Raw genomic sequence first — 21,438 nt, 5'->3', positions numbered from 1 at the left:
AGAAATCTACTTTTAATCTCAGTTTATCAGGGTCATGGATTTTGTTATTTTTTTTTATATGGTTTCCAGCAAGCTGTTTTGGCAATACGTGTGAGTTACTGAGGTGTGATCTAATATGCATCTTCCTCTGAAGTAAGAAGTAGGCTGTCTGGTTTCTGAAACTGGGGAATAGTATAAAAAGGCACAAAACGAAATCCTTTTCAAAATATTACACCTTTTATGTAGATTAAGCAAAATAGAGTGGCATCTTTAAAGCTTACTATTGGTGGTTGTTGGCAATCAGCTTGCATAAAGCGTGCTTTCAGCAAAATTCAATAGTGGATCTTTTTCTTGGCCATAAAATGTAAGTGTGTGATGTGTAAGACTTTATTTTGGCTAGTAGCTATGTGCTTTTCAGTAACTGGATAGAAACGTGGTGGGTTTCATGAGTGGGGCTATTTTCATGGTGGAGGAGCAGGGGGCACCTGCAGCCTCCCATTTTACCGAGCTGCTGCAGAAACAAAGGTAAGACCTCAGATCATTTGGAGACAGCATACCTGCTGTGCTGTCTTCATCTCAGAGTTTCCCTGCAAATGTAAGAAGCACTACAGAGATCCTCACTTCTGTCAGGGGTTATTTTCTCCACTGCAAGAGCTACTTCTTGCCTTATCTACGTATGTGCTCTCCAGTCATCGTGGTGCTTTGCTGCCAGGTCACATTATGGCTTTCTTTGTTGCTGTGTTGACGGTCATAGGCGGAAGTCCGTAAGATTACAGTGGTGGGGACACTGCTTATCCCTTCCATATTCCATTCTCATCACTTTGTCTTAAAGTCATTCTGATATCTGCCATCTTATAAAGAGCTCTCAGCTCTGGAGCCTGCAGGCTTCTGATGCGTTTCATTAAATACAGCTGCTTTCCAAACACATGATGATGCTGTTATAGGTCGATTCAATGAACTGCACTTGGGTACCAAGTGTGACGTTTTCCTCTCGTTCTGATGTTATCAGATTACGTGCAGTGCTTGAGGCCAAACCTAGGCTCTGTTTGACCTCATTGTGCTGGATCCATTGGCACAGACTGCTCTCCTTTGGTACAGTGCAGTCTCCTCACCCTGTGACTTCTGCTACTTTCTCTGTATGGGGATTAAGCAGTGTTACTTAGAGTTCAGTTCAAAAGCTGTTTGTTTGGTTTTCTTTCTTGAGTGCCCTACCAGCTTAGGAGCTCCCTGTTCTTGTCTCCCACCTGCTGGTTCCTGCCCCCCTGCAGCCTCCTTGGAAGCTGTTGTGACCCTTTGTGAAGCCACACAGAGTGAAGACTGGGGAACTGCTCCAGTTAAAAAATAACCCAGCAGAGAAACACGTGAAAACTTTTATTTTAATTCCATGTTTCCAGGCTAGCAGGATTATTATTTAAAAAATATATCCATATTTCTAGTTACGCAATGTTTTCTGAATAAACTAAGCTTAAGGTTGATCCATCATCAACCTTCCAGCTCATGCCACAGTCTTACAGTCTGCTTTAAGAACTTGAAGAGCCTCGTCATTCATCACGTCCTTGTCACCAGCCTTTTTCTATATTGAATTGTAACTCAGTGTATTTTAGGGTAGCATTCGCTACTTGTGGAGAGTCTAGTATCTATCACAGCTTGCCTTTTAGTAAAAGTGATGCTTGCTGAGTGCTGTGCAGCCGAAGGTTTCTTTAGGTGGTGTTTTGGTCCTGCTCAGCAGTCAGACTAAATGTCACTTTTTTTTTTTTACCATGAACATGGGCATTGGGGTTCACTGGAATTTCTAGAAAAGAGTGTAATTTTTGAGAGATTTTTTTTTTTACAGGGACTAGAGCCTACCCAAGAGCAAATACAGTTTTTGCCTCACAGCATGTGTGATGAATGGTGCTGTTAGGTGCAGTCTCGGAGCGTTTTCACTTCTCTAGCCTGGCATGAAGTCTGCAGTGCTTCCTTTGCCTGTGAAGCCTCTTGTGCTACTCCTACGATATGTGGCTGGGGTATGTCATGACTTTTTAAGCCACTCTGTTCTTTCCCACATGGAGAGCACGGTATTTGGTAGCTTCTTGGACTTGTAGTGTTTTGTTTTTGTCCCTCACCTTGGTGTCAATATGGCAGAGCTTCCCCGGTTAATTATCAAACACACGATTCCGTAGCCACGCTTTTGTACGTTGGGTGAAACATCAGAGAATGGCCGAGGTTGGCTGGCCCAAGCATCTAAAGGCAGTGGGTGTCTCGCACAGTCACAGAAGGAGGAGGCCAACCAAAGCTGAAGAGTTCTGCGATGAGGATGTACAGAGTGCCTTGCATTCCTTCGTCCGCCCAGCTCTTACATCAGCGATCAGGACCTTGTGTTTCATGAGACCATCAGCAGATCTATGCTGCTGTTTAATTTCTTGTCTTTTGTGGCTTTTTAAAGCAGGTTTAGGTATTTTTAAAAGTGACTGAGGTTGACTCTCATCAATATTTGTCTTTGGTTAAGTGCTTGTAGGTATTGCTGATCTGAGTTAGTAATGAATGGTTGTCTTTTTATTGACCTGGGAATTAATACCTTAGTGGTTAAAAATGTTTGCTCTTAAATTGATTCTGAAAATCCTTTTAAAACCAATTCACCTAGCTCTGAGCATATCTGACTGCAGTCATCAGGGGTAGAGGCATGTCTCTGCAGCAGATATATGTGCATGTAGTAGGAAATTCATTTCTTAGCAAGGCAGTAATCCCACAGTTTAAATCTCAGCAAAAATCAAAGTAGGGTTAACATTTCAAGGTAGTTTTTTTTGTTGTTCAGCTTCAATTTCCAATATAAGATGTACTTGTATATTACTTATGAAAGCTTTCTCATTTCAGTGACAGCTGATGAGCTCTGGAAAGGAGCTTTGGCAGAGACTGGTGTGGGAGTAAAGAAAGGAAGAGGGAAGAGAAGGAAGAAGAAGCTAAAAAAGAATCTCAATAGAGGCCAGGAGATCGGAGAAGGTAGATTCACAAATGAAGGGCTGAAGAAATGTCTTGACCTATTCATGTGTAACGTTTTTTGATTTAACAAATCAATAAATTGCTGTTAACTTCTGTGGCATCAGAACAGCTTGATATATTTTTGTTTTCTTAAAAAAAAATCCTGATGTGGTTATTTAATGCTATTTTTTATTTTTAAATATAAATTCTGTGTCACAGAAAACACTTCAAATAAGCAAGAACATTCCATTTTATTGCATTTTTACAGTGTTTGTTATTTCAGTACTAGTTTGGCATAAAACTTTTTTTTTTTCCTGTTATTTTCAAGGACGTTCTGGTTTCCTCTGGCCTGGTCTTAATGCTCCTATAATACAAAGTGGGATGGTACAGACAGTTTCCCAACGAAAAAAAGAAGAACGAGAGAGAATTCAGTCTGAAATTCTTCAGCAGAGGGATACATGGGAGAAGAGAAGAAAAATAAAAGTTAAGAGAGAGGGAGGATGGAGTGGAAAGTGTTGGGGAGGTGTCATTCTGGATCCTCCTGACCCAGGTCCTAACGGAGGTAAGAAAAGACTGAATCTTTCTTAGTTCTTACTTAGCCTTTGTGATAAAGGGCTGGGAAAAAGCGAGAACCAGAATTTTCCTGTGATTGAAAATCCATTTTATAACTTCACTTCTGTGCCTTTTTGTCTGCACATATGCCAAGGCATGAATTAAGGCAGCTCAATCAAAGAACAAGTATTTACACAAGTGAAATGTGTTAAATCACTGTTTAGCTGTTAGATTATTATTTTATGTTATTTTATGTTATGGACTATCTGAAGTTATATACTGTGTTACAGAGTACTGCATATGTTATAGACTGATACATGAGTCTTAAAGAATGGAAATATGTTTTGTGTTCAGCATCAATTTTCTTAAGTACAAAATGCAGCCGTGCTTTTGTATAGTTTCTTAAAGGATCCTGTGAGGTAAATCAACCTTCTTTTTTCCTACTCAAATAGTGAAATATGGTTTAAGATGTTGTGGCTTGAATGTAGCTAATAGAAGCTCTTTCCTGATGTGTTGCTTAGTTAAATATCATAGTGAAACTAGAGGTCATATATGTAAAGTGGACAGGTGAACTTTTTTTTTGCAGTGCTGTTCATTAGACCACTCAAAAAAAATTTGTTAGCTTTAATAATTAAAAACCTAACCCCCTTCAACTAATTACATACAGAAATAAGCTGCTACTCAGCTGAGTTTCTCTTGTGAAGCACTTCATGATGTTTGTATATTTATTGACATTTTTCTTCAGACTTTCATAGTCAGATGAGGTAAATATGACAGTTGATGTTTTCTAGCACTTGTTGCAAGCTTGTTGCAGACTCTGGTCATTCTAAAAGTTAAGATTGGTTTGTGTTTTCAGGGTTCTCTCCGTCCAGGAGTATGTTCTCCTGGTGAAAGCTGTGATCTTGGAACGTATGTCCCATAAATGGGAATTTCCCCATAAACAGGAAATTACATCTATGGTTTGCAATTATATTTTTATCTGACCTTTTTGCAGTCACTGCTGCTCACTCTGCCTGGTGCTTTGTTTATGATTTTTTTGTCTGTTAGTGTTTTCTGGTGACATCTATTAGACCTTAATTCAAAACTGAGATGTGCTTTGCACCAAGCCATAAGGCAGCAAGAGCATGGTCTTCCCAGGATGATCTAATACCATTGTCCATGAAGACTGAAGTCATGCTGGCATTTTGTAGCTTTTCCTCTTGTAAATTCATCCCATTGCTGTTTTCTACTTCTCCACTCCCTTCCCAGGTTTTCAATTCCTGTGGCTGGTGTAGCTAATTTTGTGGCTTACGTTGCCATGGTGTCTAAGTCAGGAAAACATCATACCGTGTGAATTTATAGAGATCTCGCTTTCCAATCTCTTCAGGGTTTTCTTGTTTATCCTTGATTTTAAGAATAACTGATCCAATTTTACTATCAGCATAATGCTTCAGTATATAAATAAGACTTCCTGTGTTTGCTTACTGGCATTTCGTTTTATTACCTTGAAAGCAAATGTTCCATGGAAGGTGGTGACATGACAATGGATGAGGCAGCCTGTCACCCGAGTCTTACAAATGAAAAATAAAGATCTGAGAAGTTGATGAATTCCCCATAAATCATTGGTGGAATAGAGAGAAAGTCAAGATTTCACGGTTCTAGTTCTGTGCTTTAAATGCAAGGCTATGTAGCTTTTAAATTCAAATGTATTTTCAAGTAGTTCATTCTGTTAAAAAGAAGTGGCAGCTGTTGCAAACGCCATTTAGGTATGTATGAATTCTACTCCCCAGTGTTTTCCTTGCTTTCAGTGTGGCTGATATTACTGAGGCTGGTTACTTGCATTAAACTTGGTTCTGTGGGTGCTGCAGTAGTCAGGTCAAGTTCTGCCAAGAAGAGGAAAGGGCACTACAATAAAAATAGGAAAATGAAACCATCAGTTTGTATTCTAAATGTGCTTTAGTATACGCCAACTTCCTTTTAAACTATTTAAAAACTGGGGATTTTCAGTTTCCCACAATTCCATCAGCATCTTTATTGAGAGGAATTAAATGATTTTCAGGGGAATGGGGACATTGGCTATGTGCAAAGCACTGTCAAAGTGGTAGAAAGAATAGACCTGAAACTGTCAAACCCAATGAATCTGTTTGTCCTGAGACTGTCCATGGCTGGATTCCCTCGATTTGAGATCCTGCAGTTCAGCCCTTACTAGCATTCTGCTGCTAAGATCCTCTGGTAACAAAGAGTTTGAGCATGTAATGCAGCTTCCCTTCAGCAGCATCCATATTTTCTAACAAGAACAAGTACAGGAGAAATCTGTAGAATCTCACTGTCGTGAGCCTTTGACATATGACAGATTTGATTGAAACCAACTGCTGTGTTTTAGGGGAAATGTATTTGCATATATTCAGGGACAGACTGATTCTTTGTGCTTTGTTCTTGCAGGAGGATCTTCTCCCACTTCACCATGACTTATTGTGTTAGTTATGAGTAGAGAAAGAACTTTTTTTTTCCAGTTAGAAATAAAATATTTTTTCTGCCAAGTTGACAGTGTTGCTTTGCAGCTGAAGAGGCTTCAGAGAGGGAACAGGAGGCTTGTTGGTTGGCGTTTGTATGCTCTTATCTGATCTTCTTGTAGACCAACAGTTCTCTAAATTGTGCTGAGATGATCATGTTTAATGGTCATGGAGATTGTGTAAATGATAAAGGAACATCTGGTGAAGCATCGATTCTCTTCTTCTCTGATTCTCTTCACCATCATGCTGCTTTAAACTCCCAAGCCTTTCTCCAGACTCTTGCTCTGACTACACCAAATACAACAACCATTAAGTGTTTTAGTTAGCACTGGCTTCTAAAGCTGTAAATGCTGAAAGCTCTAGTTAATAAGATAAATTGGAAAAGCAGGAGGTTGGGAGGGTCTCCTGCTTATTCTGCTGCTTATATTGAGACATTGCATTTTAGTCCATTGTCTTCTATTTTTTTCTAAAACCAAGCTTTTCTCACAGTGCGTGTGTCAGGGTGAGGACCTTTGGATGAGATCTGAGGGGGCTTCTGTTGGCGTAGCTTTGTGCCCTCTCCCTTTATTTGCCATCATCTTTGGTGGCAGTATGTACAGATGGTTTGTCACGCCCAGAGCTCTGTGCTGTTCTTGCTCTTTCCTACCCTACAATTTCCTAAGACATTTTGAAAATGTCATTCCTTTGAAGTCCCTTCTAATGACAGCAGAAACTTGAAATTTGGGTGCAGTGAAAAGGATGTGTTCACCAAGTACAGCCGAATATGTAACGTACACCTGAACACAGCCCTTATCATTACCACTGTGATGAAAAGACTTGAAGGCAGAGATGACAGGGAAACAATACAAAACACCCTAACTATAACTGGACAAAATGAATGAGGCTGTAATTGTCTTTGATTGCAAAGACTTTTTCAGGTAGCGTTTGAAATTGAAAGAGGTGAGGGGGGAAAAAAAGTCTGCCTGCGTGGTTGTTGATTATTTGAAGTGATTGTGTTTTGTTTTGTTTTTCTCCTCTGGAATTTCACAGAAATATATATCAAGAAAAAAAGGATTCAAAGAAATTACAAGTATGACTGTCTAACACAAGTTCAGAATATTCTGAATAATACTGGGTAATAGTATTACCACGATGGAAGTCACCTATTCACCTATTTGGTGATACAACTTCTTAGCTTTTAACCATGTGCAGCCTTTGCTCATTGTACTGAAACGAGGGTGTTTGTGTGTTGTCTTTTTTTAAAAAACACTTTTAGAGCAGTATTTTGGGAAGAAGGCAATTTGTAGTGCCAGCCAGCAAAAGCCCAAACTATTATTATTTTCTTATATAACATGCTGTGGACAGTTATTTTTTAATAGCATTTCTACAGCTGGAGAGAATTAGGAACAATATCAGATATAATTTAATAAAAATTCTTCAGTGTAAGTGTTGGCTGGCAGTGATGTTCAAAAGAGTTTCAGGTTTAATTTGGAGAGGTTGTATAGCTTAGCTTGTGGTCAAAGTACTGGACAGATGCTGAGTTCATCTCTGCTCTTCCATCATCTTTGTTACTGCTTTCTGTGGGATGTTCAAACAAAGCAGTTGAGTTAGTAGGTCTTGCTTTACCATGTAAAGAGGGATTATTTTTCTTCTTGTGTGCCACATTGGTTATTTAGGTTGGACAGTCTTTGGAGACTATTTCCATCTTACTTCCCCTGCAGCCACCATACTTAAAAAGATAAAATATTGATTGCAGTTGGAGCCTGAGGTCCCTAACAAAGCACAGTGAATGTGTTTAACAGTTCTTCACCCCTTAATTATAATAGGAGCTGTACTGTAGTTATAACAGGAGTGGTATTACACCTTCTGGAAGTTATCATTTGAACTGGATATTATTTAAGCTAGATCTCTTTACTGGTATTGATTTTTACTCAAATGAAAAAAGCACGCTTTATAAACTAGTTATACTTAATCTTCTCTCTGAGTTTATTCTAAAAGAGAAAATGAATGGAGTCCAGCTACAAAATACATTAGAGCTCTTTTTAAAAGGAAGCAACTAATAATGTTCACTTTACATATGTGTTCAAATTATTCTTACCTTTTCTGCTCACTGCTGAGATAAATAAACAGCTACATAAAAATCGTGTCCTTTTTAAATTATACAATCTGCAGGGAGCTTTGCTGATAAGAAATTAATACAAGGAAATGTAAGACGCTATTTTTCTCCCAACAGAAACTTATGAAGATTTTGAAACAAGAGTCATTGAGGTAAGCATTACGAAATTCAAGTACTTTAAATAGTTACAGCTATTTTATATGGGGCTTGCACTTATTTAATTGTCTTTGCTAAGTCAATCTTATAGCAATAGGAGTTAGTCTAGTCTTTTGTTTCAACTGCATGATGTAATCTACTACTCTTTGCACTGGGGACTTCTCTGTTGAGCTAATACAAAGACTGTTTTGAGTGACTCTGAAGTGGCAAATGCCTGCAGATAAAGCTTTAACAGGTCACATGCAACCATAATTGGGAACCTAGTAAAGCGTTAGCATTACTTCTCAATTATATGTAGCAAATTGTGTGGTTCTGCTTTTCAAGATAAATAAACAAAACAAAGCTGGGAGGACTGGGAAGACAAGATTGAGAGCAAGTGGGATGAAGATCCTATTTTGTGTGTCTTGGTTAATACAATACTCATCTGTCCTAGATGTCTTGACCTATGATGTTTCTATCTTCTGGGAAAAATATACCAACAAAATTTCCCATTCATAGTTTTATATCTGCTGCATTATTGTGCTTAGTGATGGTTTAGGGATTATGGTTTTGACTGGATTAATGCAAATCTTGCTTCCATCCTCATTTCTAGATGGATCCTATTGCATCACCTCACTTAAAAATACCTAACTACAAAACTTCAGGCTAAAGGTTAAGGTCCTTAACACTGCCAAAAAAAAAAAAAAACTCCTCTGAAGAAACAAATTCTTTAATAATGATCTCAACAGAAACACCACTCAGATTGTGGTCAGAGAAAATGCTTATTAAAAATCACAAAGGTGGCTTTTGCTTAGAATAAAATATAACCCATTAATAATAGCTTTTAGTGGTGAAATGTAAAGTGTTGGTAATGCAGTTATGTGGACCTTTGTTACTCCTCAATGGTAAAGCCATTACTGGGGGATGCAACACATTCCAAAGCAGACCAGTAACAATTAGTACTGTGCATGCTCAAGCTGTCACAAGATATTTTATGCCTATCATTTATCTTATTAGTTTCTTTCTCACTTTGAATGCATTAGTTGCTGTGGAAACCATAGAACTAGCAGAAGCTAGAAGGGGGAATCATGACTTCAGAAATAAGCTGATTTCTCATGATTAATTTGCTACCAGTCCAGAATCAAATGATGTGCAGCATCCAGAAAAGGTGGTAGCTCTGGAAGTGAGAACACTATTTTCCCTCTGTCCTTGCACATTCCCTTCTCTCCTGCTTATGTCCTAATTTTAATGAGACCTGTTGTAGCTGTGGCCAAGTGATTTCTATTTCTGTCAGTGTTTTATGCAGCTGAATCTCAAAATCTGTTTTTCTTGTTGTTGGGTTTTGTTTTGTTTTCTTTAAATATATAATGTGTTAAAAGGACTTGATATTTTGCCAAAATGACCAATGTATTAGTAAGCAAAATCCAGCAAGGTATGGCAAACTTACCACTTCAGCTGGTGGACATCAGATTGATAAGATTCAGCCAAGACTTTCTTGCTAAGTATTGATATTTTTGGTGAAGGGGAAGGGGCTGGGAGCCATTAAGCAAGGTGGCAAGAGCAGCACCATGAAGCAGGATGAGTACCAAAGCACTCTTTGTCAAAATTTGGACTGTGCTTTTGATATATTGAATTAAACCCTGTTACGTGAATACTCATATAGATCAACCCAGTGGCTTTGTTTAATGTAATCGCATAAACTTGTCACTTTAGAGCATTCTCATATTGCTTACATACCTACAGATGAAATTGGTTATTAGATTTGTGTCCCTTTCAGGGTTATCAGAATCTTATTTGCAGTTAGTATTTATCTACTTTATTATTGGAGAAAGTATTCATGCCTAGCAGCTGTATTGAAAAGAGATTCCTTTAATTTCTAACCATTATCTGAGAGCCAAAGTATTAACCTGGATCTATACACATCCTCTGATAGATGCATAGCGAGTCTCTGTTCACTGTGAATGTGGACACACTTTCATCACTGTAAAATAGAGTGACCATATAATAAGTTGTTACATGATTTTAGGTGCGGAGAGATGATCGTTCATCACTTTACTCTTGTCATTATTACAGCTTCTCTTCTTAAACAGTTCTGTGCAATATTGCTGGTATTGTGTTGTACATGTGTCCAGGCATGGCGTTTATTCCACTGTATCTGTGACCTTCTGTTTAGTTCCACTTACAGCACGTCATCTTGTATTCCACTACTGAAGTTGACTAGTGATGCCCTTTGTGGAAGGAACCGTACTTTCTCTGCACGCTACCATGTACTGTCACATACTGATCTCTATTTTAAGAACTAACTTGCTATTTCAGATTAGCTTTGACTTGTTAAAGTCACCAACAGAATAAGTGGTACTGGTATGCATAAGAACAAGATGAAATTACAGGCATTTGAAAGTTAATTTAATAAGCAATATTTCTTCCATTACTGAGCCTACTTAGTTTAAATGTTAAGAGAACACACAATTCATTTTTAAGTCTGTCCTGTTTTTGTTGTGCTTACCTACCTGCAAGTTTGAAATCAAGATTCTTTTTTCTCAAGTATCTCTGATATATTCTTACGGAATTTGTCATTGGTGCCTAGAAAAGAGATGACAAAACCGAATGAGTAGCAAACTTGCACTTAATGTCACAGGTGGTTTATCACAATAAAAATGTTGCATGCCTCTATACCTTACAGTATATGCTGGTGCGTATATGTTGGTATTCCCCAAAACTGCTTTTAAAAGATGGTACTACTGAAAGCCAGATGGAAAATCAAATGGTTCAGACAACTACCTGCTATTTTGATCATCTGATGGATCATCTGCTCCATTTACATATCAAGTTCCCATTTAATAATATATTTGAGATTACATTGAAAATCTTAAATGCAAGAAAAATGAATATTTAAGCAAGCATCAGTGAGAGGTCCTGAATTGCACCATGCCCATTTAATGGGTTCTTATTTTAATATGCAAAATTCCTCAGTAAGGAACGTCTGACCTCGCAAAATGATGGGTGTAGCCCCACTAGGTCCTTGCTCATATCTGCCAGTTGTTTGGAGACTGAAGGGAGAACAGCAATGAATCTTTGCTCCTTTTCCATGTTGGAACACAATTCTCCTTCCCCATACTGCTAAGGAAGGGGAAAAGTGTCAACTCTATCCTTGCTCCCCGAGTGTAGTAACAAAATAGGTTTCACCTCTCCCGAGGCTGTCCAGTCCCCAAGTGTCCTGGCTGTCAGGGGCTTTGAAACTGGATGAAGAGTTTTGCTGTCTCAGGACCTGACATCTAGCTCACTGATTTTGGCGCTTATTTTTTAATACTTAAGTTAAAGTGGAATAAAATTGGCTTTTGGCTCTATTTAGTTTGTACTTCTGCTGCAGTTGTTACGGGTAAGTGGTACAACCCTAATAAGCCCTGCAGGTCTCAGTGTTTTCAGTTAATTGAAAGGGCACATTGGAGAAAAGTGGCTGTTCCTTTGTTACTGTGACATGTCCCAGCTGCCTGCCAGTTTGGATACTGTATTAGGTATTTACTAAAGTTGGCCATTTTGTGTCTGCATAATTATTTACATTTAAAATACATTAGATTAAACAACAAAATGGGTTGCTATGCGATGTTTCCCTGTGCTATAGAAATCTGTTTCACTGCTTTTTTATATCTGAGTAACAAAAAAGCATTTCACAGGCAGGCTGGGGCTGTACTGTTGCAATGAGGTTGCCACAGATGTGAGAAAGTAGGATAATTTTTTTCAGAAAAAAAAAGCAGCAGCAAAAATTTCTATATCCAGCAATGAGCCCAAGAAAATTGAGTCCTATAATTTTCTGGTAACAAGCATGAATTTTGAAATAAACAGGTCCCGTTAGCATTCTTACTTAAAATAGATGGCATATGTGGTGCTATTTTTATATGTCTTTTCCATTATCTTTGTCTTCATGACAATACAGGAAGTTAAAATATTTGCTTGGAAATTTTGTACTTTACAGAAAGAAGCTGAAAGCCTATTTGTTCTCTTTCTGTCTTGATTTTCGGCAGTTCTCAGGACTTTTATTCCATTTTTGAAGGAATGTCCTATAAACAAAAAGGCAAAAGCCCAATTTCCTTTGATACTACTGGTCATATTTACTAATTAACATAATGTAATAACAGTGGTCATTAAAATTTACAGTTCCATTTGACAAATTACATAAGCCATTTTTACTGTAATGCGAAGGCATCATTTCAGGAATCATCCATTGTCAAGTGATTTGTCATCTTTCTCCAAAATCAGAAGGGTAACACTAATTTAAAAAAAAATAATAATCCAAAAACTGCCTACATGAAAGCTTGTGTTACATGGCAGTGTTTGCGTTGTAGTGTGATGAAAATTGGAAAATGAAACCTAGTAATCAACAAGGTCTGAAAGCATATAACATGAGGTTAGTGTCCCTCTGAATCCTTCATAAATGGGAACCTTCTGAAGGAGGAGATATGGTAATAAATTGTACTTTGCAAAAGATGAAGGTGTTGTTTTTTTTACCCAACACTAAACTTGCCAGCTGCAAGAACTCTGCCTTCTGATCACTTGTTATTGTTTTCACTTTTTTTTTTGTTACCTGTTTGTAATAAAGATCAATTTACTTGAATTATTTTGTGAAAGCATGGCCCCATTGTACCTGGGTCAGCATAGCCTTCCCAGCTTCCCATCACAGAGTAATTCCCCTTTTCAGCCATTTTCAGCCAGATGGTTAGGGTATTGTACTGTCCTGTTTACACAAAAGAAACACTTATTAGTGTTTAAATGTTTAATTACTGAAAGGCATAGACTTGATTAAAAAAAGTTCAGGTCAGGCAATGCATGCATTTTTGATAAGGAAATGGTGCAGAAGGCCACAACACAAATAGGCTGATGCTATCCTTAAAGCAAAAGCTGTTTTCTGCAGATAAAAGTACCCTGGTGCTTTGATTTATGTATAGAGCTTGGTATGATGTTGGTATTATCCTAGTCCTTGAAATCCAAGATCATTTTATGATTCTATTTTAGTTCAGGGTGCTCTGTCTCTTATAGGTAAAACTGTATATCAATTTCTCTCCTTTGGGTATTTGTTTGTGGGTTTTGATAGTTTTTTAATTATTTGCCATGGGTGGGGGTGTTTTTGGAGTGGTGGTTTTTGTTTTTTATATTTTCAGAGAGTGTGGAAACGATGGAAGAAGATGAGACAGAAGAGATCCTTTTAACACTGGCATAATAAAAATAACTAGTTCTTCCTAACATATCAATCAAAATAAATTGCATTAAGTCAGTAATTAAATGGATATTCTCAGAAGTGTGTGGATGATATTCTCCTAGGAGTCAAGTTAGTGATGAACTCTACAGAAGCCTTTGACAAGGAATAGGTTTTGTCTTACAATCAATTTGTCTTATAATCAATAATTAAATATAATCAATATAGTGTGCAGTAAATGAAGCTATATTCTAGGCTCTTGCCTGAATCTTGCCTTTTTTTTCCCTCCGTATTTTATCCAGTAGTATGCTTCACAACCTTTATTCTTAGTTGAATTGACTTGAGATTGGGTATGCTTCACAAAGTTCTTATCATAATATTGGTAGCTTGTAACTGAGCCCTGATGGGGCGAGAATTCATGGAAAACCTGTAATTTTGTAAAGTTGGCATTTTCTGTCGAGTTAGGTTGTTTGCTTGTTCCTTCCCTCTTCTCTCCAACTGCATTCAGGCATGTTTCTGATTGCCCAAGACCTGTTTGGATGCAGCATTTACCTCAACTGTTGCACTGACTGAAGAGAACAGTCAGAAAAATTCCCCTTTCTGAGCAGGGTCTGCACAACTTGCATCTGGTGTGGCTTCCCTTCCCGGGTGCAAAGTACAGATAGGTGTGCCTAACTGGAAAAGATTAGCAGCAGCTGAATGGCTGGAGGTTCATGTTCTTGCAGTTAAATGTACCTGAACTTAGTCATTCTGCATCCAACCCTTTGGAAATATTGATAGAGGCAGTTGGGGGAGGTTGGTTGTGTGGAGAATGACTGTTTTGGAGCTGTACAGGAATGGGGACACTGGAAACCACTAGGCTTTCTGTACCAAACCACAGAGAATTGTCACGCTTTAGGAACAGTAGCTTTATTTTGGAATGAGGAAAGCAGGGGTAAAGTCAGAAAAATAAAGGTTTGTTGGGCCAAAATGATATCAAGGACCTTGTCTTCAGTGTTTCTGAATGGTTTGTTAAAAAGGTACACAGAACTGTAGAGAGGTGTCTGTAGGGAATGTGAAGGCATAGAAGACTTCTAACTTCTTAACTGTATCCCTCTGTAGTCATGCGTTCTGTACCTACTAAACAAAATGAAAACAAAATGAATTGTCTAGATGCAGAAGGGGATCGTAAGCAGAATGTAAGAGCAGTTTCAGTTTTCCATGAAGTAGCAAGAAACCCTTTCATACATGTTTGCTTTAGGAGCACGGAATTATTCTCGATAGCCTTACCACTTCTGACAAAGAGAACATTCCTTAAGGCACAGTCAAAAGCCTTTGTTTCTTTTTATAAGTCATTGGAAATTGTTTTCTAGCTATTGTTTTTGCAAAGTGCTTAATAAAAAGGGCTTGTGAAAGGAAATGCTGCATGAAATTACAGTGTCTAAGATCTGTTGTTTGACATCCTTGACTGAAAAATTATATGGTATACGTGATACTCTGAGTAATAATTTACTTGAAATGAGTTGTTGGCTGAAATATACTTTAGGGGTATTAGAGCTCTAGATTTTGCTGTTAGAGCTGCAGGCAAGTTTCCCGCTCCCTGGATGATACCAAGTGTCCTTTGACTGATAATGAGCATTTCCAGACAATTTCTAAGATAGCACCTGAAGCAAGCTGTTAGAGGAAAGAATGAGAGGTCAGAGGGGAAAGTCTAGAATTTGTTACTGATGTTCCTGGATTTCTCAGAGTTTTGGCCTGTCTTTAAGGTAACATTTGGGATGGCACTTTCAAGTGGTTTTGTTGATTAAACAATTAAATCTGTCTCTTACCTGTCAGCCTAGATGGATGAAATCATTGGCATTTGGAACATTCAAAAGCCTTTGAGTTATAATTCAGCATTATTATGAGTCATACTCTGAAAAGGAAGCAAAGCCATTTCAGGTGTAGCGTGGCTGTGAGCATGCATTATTGTGTTTAATCCAAAGGATCCGTACTAATGTGTGAGCTCTGGTACGACGCCACATTTAGACACGCAGCATCACAGTAGGGCATTTGAGTTATGTTTTCCAAGTGAGTTAGAAAAGACAGTTTTATGCATCTGATAGGGGAAAACTATCAGCTCAAACCTGGTTTTGTCTGTAGTTTCTCTGTAAATTGGGCTCATTGCTAATTTGGATGAGAACTGTGCCTGGGGTTTATTCCAGAGCTGTGGTGAGTCAGCTTGTGTGAAAAACTGTTCAAATATCTGTACAAAAACTTTCATCTGCTTTACCGAGTGAGGGGTACAGGAGTCCAGATTATTTCTGTGTTGTGGTTCCTCCACTTCTGTCTGCTTGCAGCAGGTATACCCAGTGAGCAGGATGGACGGCTCTAATCTTCCCGTCTCTCAGAGTCTGTAGCTACTGAATCAAAGTCTTGATTCAGAGAGAGAAGTACTTTATTTGTTCTGCTAATGGCCAGATGGAGAGAGTACTGTGGTTATGTGGTAAAAGGCATGTCTGTCTGTCTACCCACAAAGGAGGGCAGAGAGACAATAGCAGGTAGCAGGATCCAGGACCATCACAGAAGAAATAATCTGCTCAGAGGCAGGAAGGGGAACAGAAATTACAGACTCGAAAGAAAGTACGCCCTCACCAGCTCCCCTTGGTGCTGTCTTGGGGTAGCCTCAGAGTGATTAGAGCAAGGGCACTTAAGTACCAGCAACTGGTGCAGAACTTTCCTCAAAGATTGAGATCCCAGGGTTTGGCTACCAGATCAGGTCCTGTGTCTTTGTGTGCCCCTGTTCTTCCCTAGGGGTGAGAGCACATGGTGGCTGGCTTCTGGAGGGACCAGGGCAGTCTCAGCTAACTGCTGGAGTGTGATGTGTGTCTATGAGCAAGGCAGTCTGTACCAGCTGCTGGAGTGGTGCTGCAGGCCCCAGGGGTTTGTATGTTCAGGTCCCAGCAGCTGGGGAGACCTGTGACATTTATTTATTTCCCTCTAATCTTGATCAGCCAGAGAGGATCTGTGGAGCTACCACTGCTGTTTGTCTTTGCTGATTGTGTTGGTTGCTTGCCGTGTATATATGTGTATGAGTTCTGTAGGTGTGTATGTTTGTGTCCTCTGGGAGTGCATTCCCAGCTTTCTGTAAGGGCGCATGGATGGAGGTGTCATCCTCTAATGGTGCATGGTCAATGATCTTTCCAATACAAAAAGGGAATAGTGAAGGAGGAGCCGTAAATAAGAACACAGAGACACTGCCTGCCCTATCATTTGTCTGTGAGGTTTGTAATGAGTACCAAACCTTGTCAGACACACTAGTTGCTAAGGATATGTGGGAATGTTTACTGGCAAGAAACAAACCTCATCAGTCCCACCAATTGGTGGGCTGATATTTGCAAGTTGATACTTGAGGGGACTCACAAGTATGGAGTGCCTGTGAGCACTGGATAGAGGGGGCCATTAGAATCATAGAACAGAATCATAGAATATCCTGAGTGTGAAGGGAACCCACAGAGATCAAGTCCAACTCCTGGCTCCACACAGGACCACACAAAATTCAAGCCCTATGCATTGTCCAAGTGCTTCTTGATCTCTGGCAGACTCAGAACAAAGACCATGTCCCTGGGCAGCCTGTCCCAGTGCCCAACTACCCTCTGGCTGCAGCACCTTTCCCTAACCCCCAGCCTGCCCCTCCCCTGTCCCAGCTCCATGCCGTTCCCTCGGGTCCTGTCGCTGTCCCCAGAGAGCAGAGCTCAGCACCTGCCCCTCTGCTCCCCTCGTGAGGGAGCTGCAGGCCGCCATGAGGCCTCCCCTCAGCCTGCTCTGCTCGGGGCTGAGCAAACCCAGAGACCTCAGCCACTCCTCATACATCTTACCCTCCAGTCCTTTTACTATCTCTGTACTTTGGACTCTCTCTAATAGATTTATGTCCTTATATTGCAGCACCCAAACTGAAGAGGGGGAAAAGGACTTGGCTGTATATACTCAAGTTTTTTTGTGAGTCCTTTATGTAGCTCTTGAAGGCAGAGCCTTGTCTGTGGCGTTCTGTGTAGCCAGTGGTGTCAGTGTGGTGTGTGTGTGCATTGCTGGGGTATGTACTGCTTTACTACTGGTTGAACCTGCAAATGGGAAAGCAGTAGCCCCATCTCTCATATGGGAAGCCCATATCCCTGGCTAAGCAGGGTTTCAGAAGCTGTGCCCAGAGTGGTGGTGGCCGCTCCTGGCATCCCTAACACTGTGCTGCTTGTTGGACTGGGCCTATGGCAGCGTCACCTCTGTCGCTCTGGGGGATTCATCACTTAACATCAAACATCAGTACAGACTGATAAACTCACAAACTGACTGTTCCTTGAGGAGGTCACACGTTAGTAATCCTAGCAGAAGACAGACTAATTTGCCTTCTGAAGCACATCCCTTGCCATTGCCCACCACCATATGCACGCTTCTGAGGAAAACGTTTCACACCCTCGTCACTTGTCAGCGATGCTAGTTCTGCCCTCCAGATAGCTTGTGCATTTTCCTTTTTTTTTTTTTTTTTTTTTTGGTACTGTAGCTCTAAGTTACAAGTGTGACAAGTTCTGTCACTGTGTTAGGTATCTGCTTTGCCCTTAGAGCTTCTCACAGAGAAGAGAATGATATGGACGTGATCTAACTAACACAGACTTGATTTTTGTTTATAAGATACACAGCTTCGTTACTTCATTTTCTTAATTCTTTTGGCTAAGTGGCTTCTCAGGCCTTTTAGCTGTGCCCCTGAGCCTCTCTAGGTTCACCTGCATGGAAATGTTTTTTCTTTTGGTACCCTGCCCTCATTTTATTTTGTCTCACCTTGTATTGGACCAGAGGACCTTATGCAGTGAGGGATCGACCTGAGCAGGTGCTCTCCTCTGTATTACAGCAGCAAGAGAGTAGCAGTGTGAGGAGTGTGGCATTGTAGAAAGGAGGGCTTTCTGAGGGTGGTCAGTTTGACCTGTCAGTCATTCTTTGTTTTCTCAAGAACAAAACATGGAGTGAAAAGCCTGGGGTTTTTACCTGCTTCTAGCACAGTGCAGTGAGCTGCCACATGCTTGAAATCACAGTTACCTGTAGCAGCCTCTTTGGCTGTAGCCTCCTTCCATGCTTTTAACTCCACCTTTGAAACTGTTGCTTGCCATTCCTCCTCTTAGTGGACATACAAGGTGCTTTCCTTCTGTATTTCAGAGCCACTGTTCTTCTCAGTTCTAGAAAGCGAGCTGAATCTGCATTATTAGCCCAATAACAGGGACAGTCAATTTGAGATACACTGTGATTAAAGTTGAGCATGCATCTGTTTTCAAATTTAAAAAATTAGCTTTAAATCTGGCTCAAATTGCAATCTAGTAAATAAGGGTAATTGTGTCTTAGTTTCAGTCACTTTTTGGAGGTCATGCTGTTTTAAAAGAGGCAAGCTGTTCATTGTGTATTAATTAATTCCAGTGCTGCTTAATGATACGCTTTCAGCTGCATTGCTTTAACTGCAGAACGGAAGGGGAGCACTTCTGAACACACTCCAGCAGAGAGAGCATCGCTCGCTTTGATGGAAGGAGGCACGAGGGTGCGGCAGGGATAATCTAAGGACACAGTTGTTCCAGCAGCCATGGCTGCCTGGGCACATTATCAAGCTTGGAAAGCCTTTACAGCATTTCAAGAGAGATGCAATAGCACTGATTGTGATGGGTGACTGAATGCATTTTGCTTCAAAGCTGCTCAGAAACAGCTGACAAGTGCAGTTTTAGGAAGGCGATTGGAGAAGCTTATTGCATGGGTTTTTCCTGCCACCTTCTGGATAGGGAGAAGAATAATTTTGAGTAGATAACCAACACCATGTTTTCTTTAACAATATGTATGTCAACGTCTTATTTGTAAAGTCGGTATTTAGATTGGCAAGGGATGACAAAAGTATGAAGAGCAAAAGCAGTGTGCTTTCTGTGCTCCTGAAGAGAGGATGACCCTGCTTCCACATTCATTTTTTTCATAATTATTTTGCATTTTCTGTAAATAACCTATTTCCACAGGTACTTTCATCATAGAAGGCTTGTAATTTAACTTGTCTTTGTAAGTAGTAAGATTGCAGAAAGAACAGTAGCTTGGAGTAAGCAGCTAATAAAGCTGGTAATTCTTTGAAGCACTCTCTAAAATATACATGCACCCTGAATATAACAGCATCTTTATTTTAATAGAAGCAGGAGTGGATTTTTTCAGAAGTACTCATTCCTAATCTGTACCCATTGTTGTTAGTGGATTCCTCTTATTGTGAACTTCAGTAAGAATGTTTAAGCCATGGCCATTTATCTTGTAATAATTTTCTTTCAAATGTATAACGCTACAACCAGAGGAGTTTACTGAAAAATTACATATGAGGAAAAGGGGCAAGTGCTGCTTTATTCCTACGCTAACAATGCACATTTAAATTAACCATTAGTATAATGTATGGAAATCATCAGGGCTTCAGAAAGTAGACCCAAATATATTTTATATAAACATATATATATATATAAACAAACGTATGGTTATATATGCATACAAATAAAGCAAACAATGAAAATACATACGTAAATACCAAGACCGAGGAAACCAGAACAGGCACTAAATGGACAAAGTATTTCAGATGATATATCAGACCATTTTTAATGTGGGAGGCTATAAAGCTGTGACTTGCACATTATCACACAGGAGAGCCTGTATCAGAGCTAGAAGCAAACTTCCATTTCCAGAATACAAACCATAAGGCCACCTGGTTCCCCATTTATTGCTGTCCCCCTGCTCCAAACTAAATAGCTTCTTGCGTCTCTGCTTGAAATTACTGTAGGATTTCTGTTAACATTTCTGTTAACATAGTTAAAGGAATGAGATACCATTTTCTTCCCCTCTCTTAAATGAAGTCGTCTCTTTAGCAGCTGTCATCTCAGTAATGAGCAGAGCTACAAATAAATGTCTTCTGCAGTCTGCAAGCAGATTTAAGTCCTAGGCCTTAACCCATGTAAAGCAACGATATGCCTTAAGCAATTCATGAGTGCTTCTAAAATATGCCAAAACGGGAAGGAGGATGATAGTAATGTCACTTGTTTTTTTCTTGCTTTTTCATCATGATTGAAATCACACGTGAAGCTAGTGGCATTGGAGCATTATCTGTTGTACAACTGAAGACAGCATGGGGAATATTTAAGTGAAACTGTACTGAAATAACTTCTCGTGTCTGAGTATAGATTTTTAGCAGCCTTTATTGAATGTCTTGAAGCCAGTGTCCCACTGCAGATGGTACTCACTGGCAAAGGCAGTATATATTGAAACATTTCACAACAAACATCTAATTCCTTTTTAGTAAACTCTATCTTTAAAAAAAAAAAATAGAAAAATACAATTGCATTTTGTCATAACACGATGCTTTGTGTTTCTTTCTTCAGGTGAAAAATGTGTTTTGTATGAAGGCAAAGGAAGGCAGAAAAAAATCAGTACGTGCCTTAGTGGCTATTGGAAATGGTAAAGGGGCTGCAGGTATGTGCATTTGCTATATGTGGAAGATACCAAAGTAATCATGGCTTATAATAGGAGACTGGGAGGTGTGGTGATTTGCAGGGACTTTTTACACTTGAGGGGGAAAAAAAAAAAAGGCTTCTTAAAAAAACTTCTTTCTACAGGGCACTATTGAAATGCGTTAAAGAGCTATGAAAACTTCATCTATAGAAGTAAGCTGTATAACCAAATTATACGTTCACTGGAATGCTTTGTTTTGTATTAAAAAAAGGTAATTGGGGAAAAATATGTGATTAGTATTGGTGTGAATATTACCCAATGGTAGAAACAGTTTTTATTTAACTTCAGAGTGACAGAGCTAACCACAGGCAGAAGGGATTGTGTATGCTACAGTAAAAAGAAATGTTACAGTATTTCTTTTTACTGTAGGTGCTATTTATACTTGAAAAAAAATCAAAATCCATGGATTCATGGATTAATTCCAAATAGATGTAGAGTGTAGTTCTTTACTCTCAAGTCACAGGGAAGAGTTTTTTAAAATCACTTTCATGTTGTTGGTTCTGGGGGTTTGTGGTGGTTTTACC

At 39.4% G+C, this 21,438-nt stretch overlaps 1 protein-coding gene across 1 annotated transcript in view; it reads left to right on the top strand.

Moving 5' to 3' along the window:
- The window catches only part of MRPS5 (mitochondrial ribosomal protein S5), a 46,345-nt gene that overhangs the window by 12,388 nt on the left and 12,519 nt on the right, over positions 1-21,438 (top strand). The window contains exons 3-6 of the mRNA XM_035321872.1: positions 2,833-2,958; positions 3,266-3,499; positions 8,194-8,228; positions 20,785-20,875. Coding sequence (XP_035177763.1) covers positions 2,833-2,958; positions 3,266-3,499; positions 8,194-8,228; positions 20,785-20,875 — 486 coding nt within the window. The remainder of the gene's footprint in view (positions 1-2,832; positions 2,959-3,265; positions 3,500-8,193; positions 8,229-20,784; positions 20,876-21,438) is intronic.

Source organism: Oxyura jamaicensis, chromosome 3, assembly GCF_011077185.1.
Source record: "Oxyura jamaicensis isolate SHBP4307 breed ruddy duck chromosome 3, BPBGC_Ojam_1.0, whole genome shotgun sequence".
In the NCBI taxonomy this organism is placed as follows: domain Eukaryota; kingdom Metazoa; phylum Chordata; class Aves; order Anseriformes; family Anatidae; genus Oxyura; species Oxyura jamaicensis.
The sequence above is the reverse complement of the archived record's forward strand: the minus strand, read 5'-3'. Positions and strand labels throughout refer to the sequence as shown.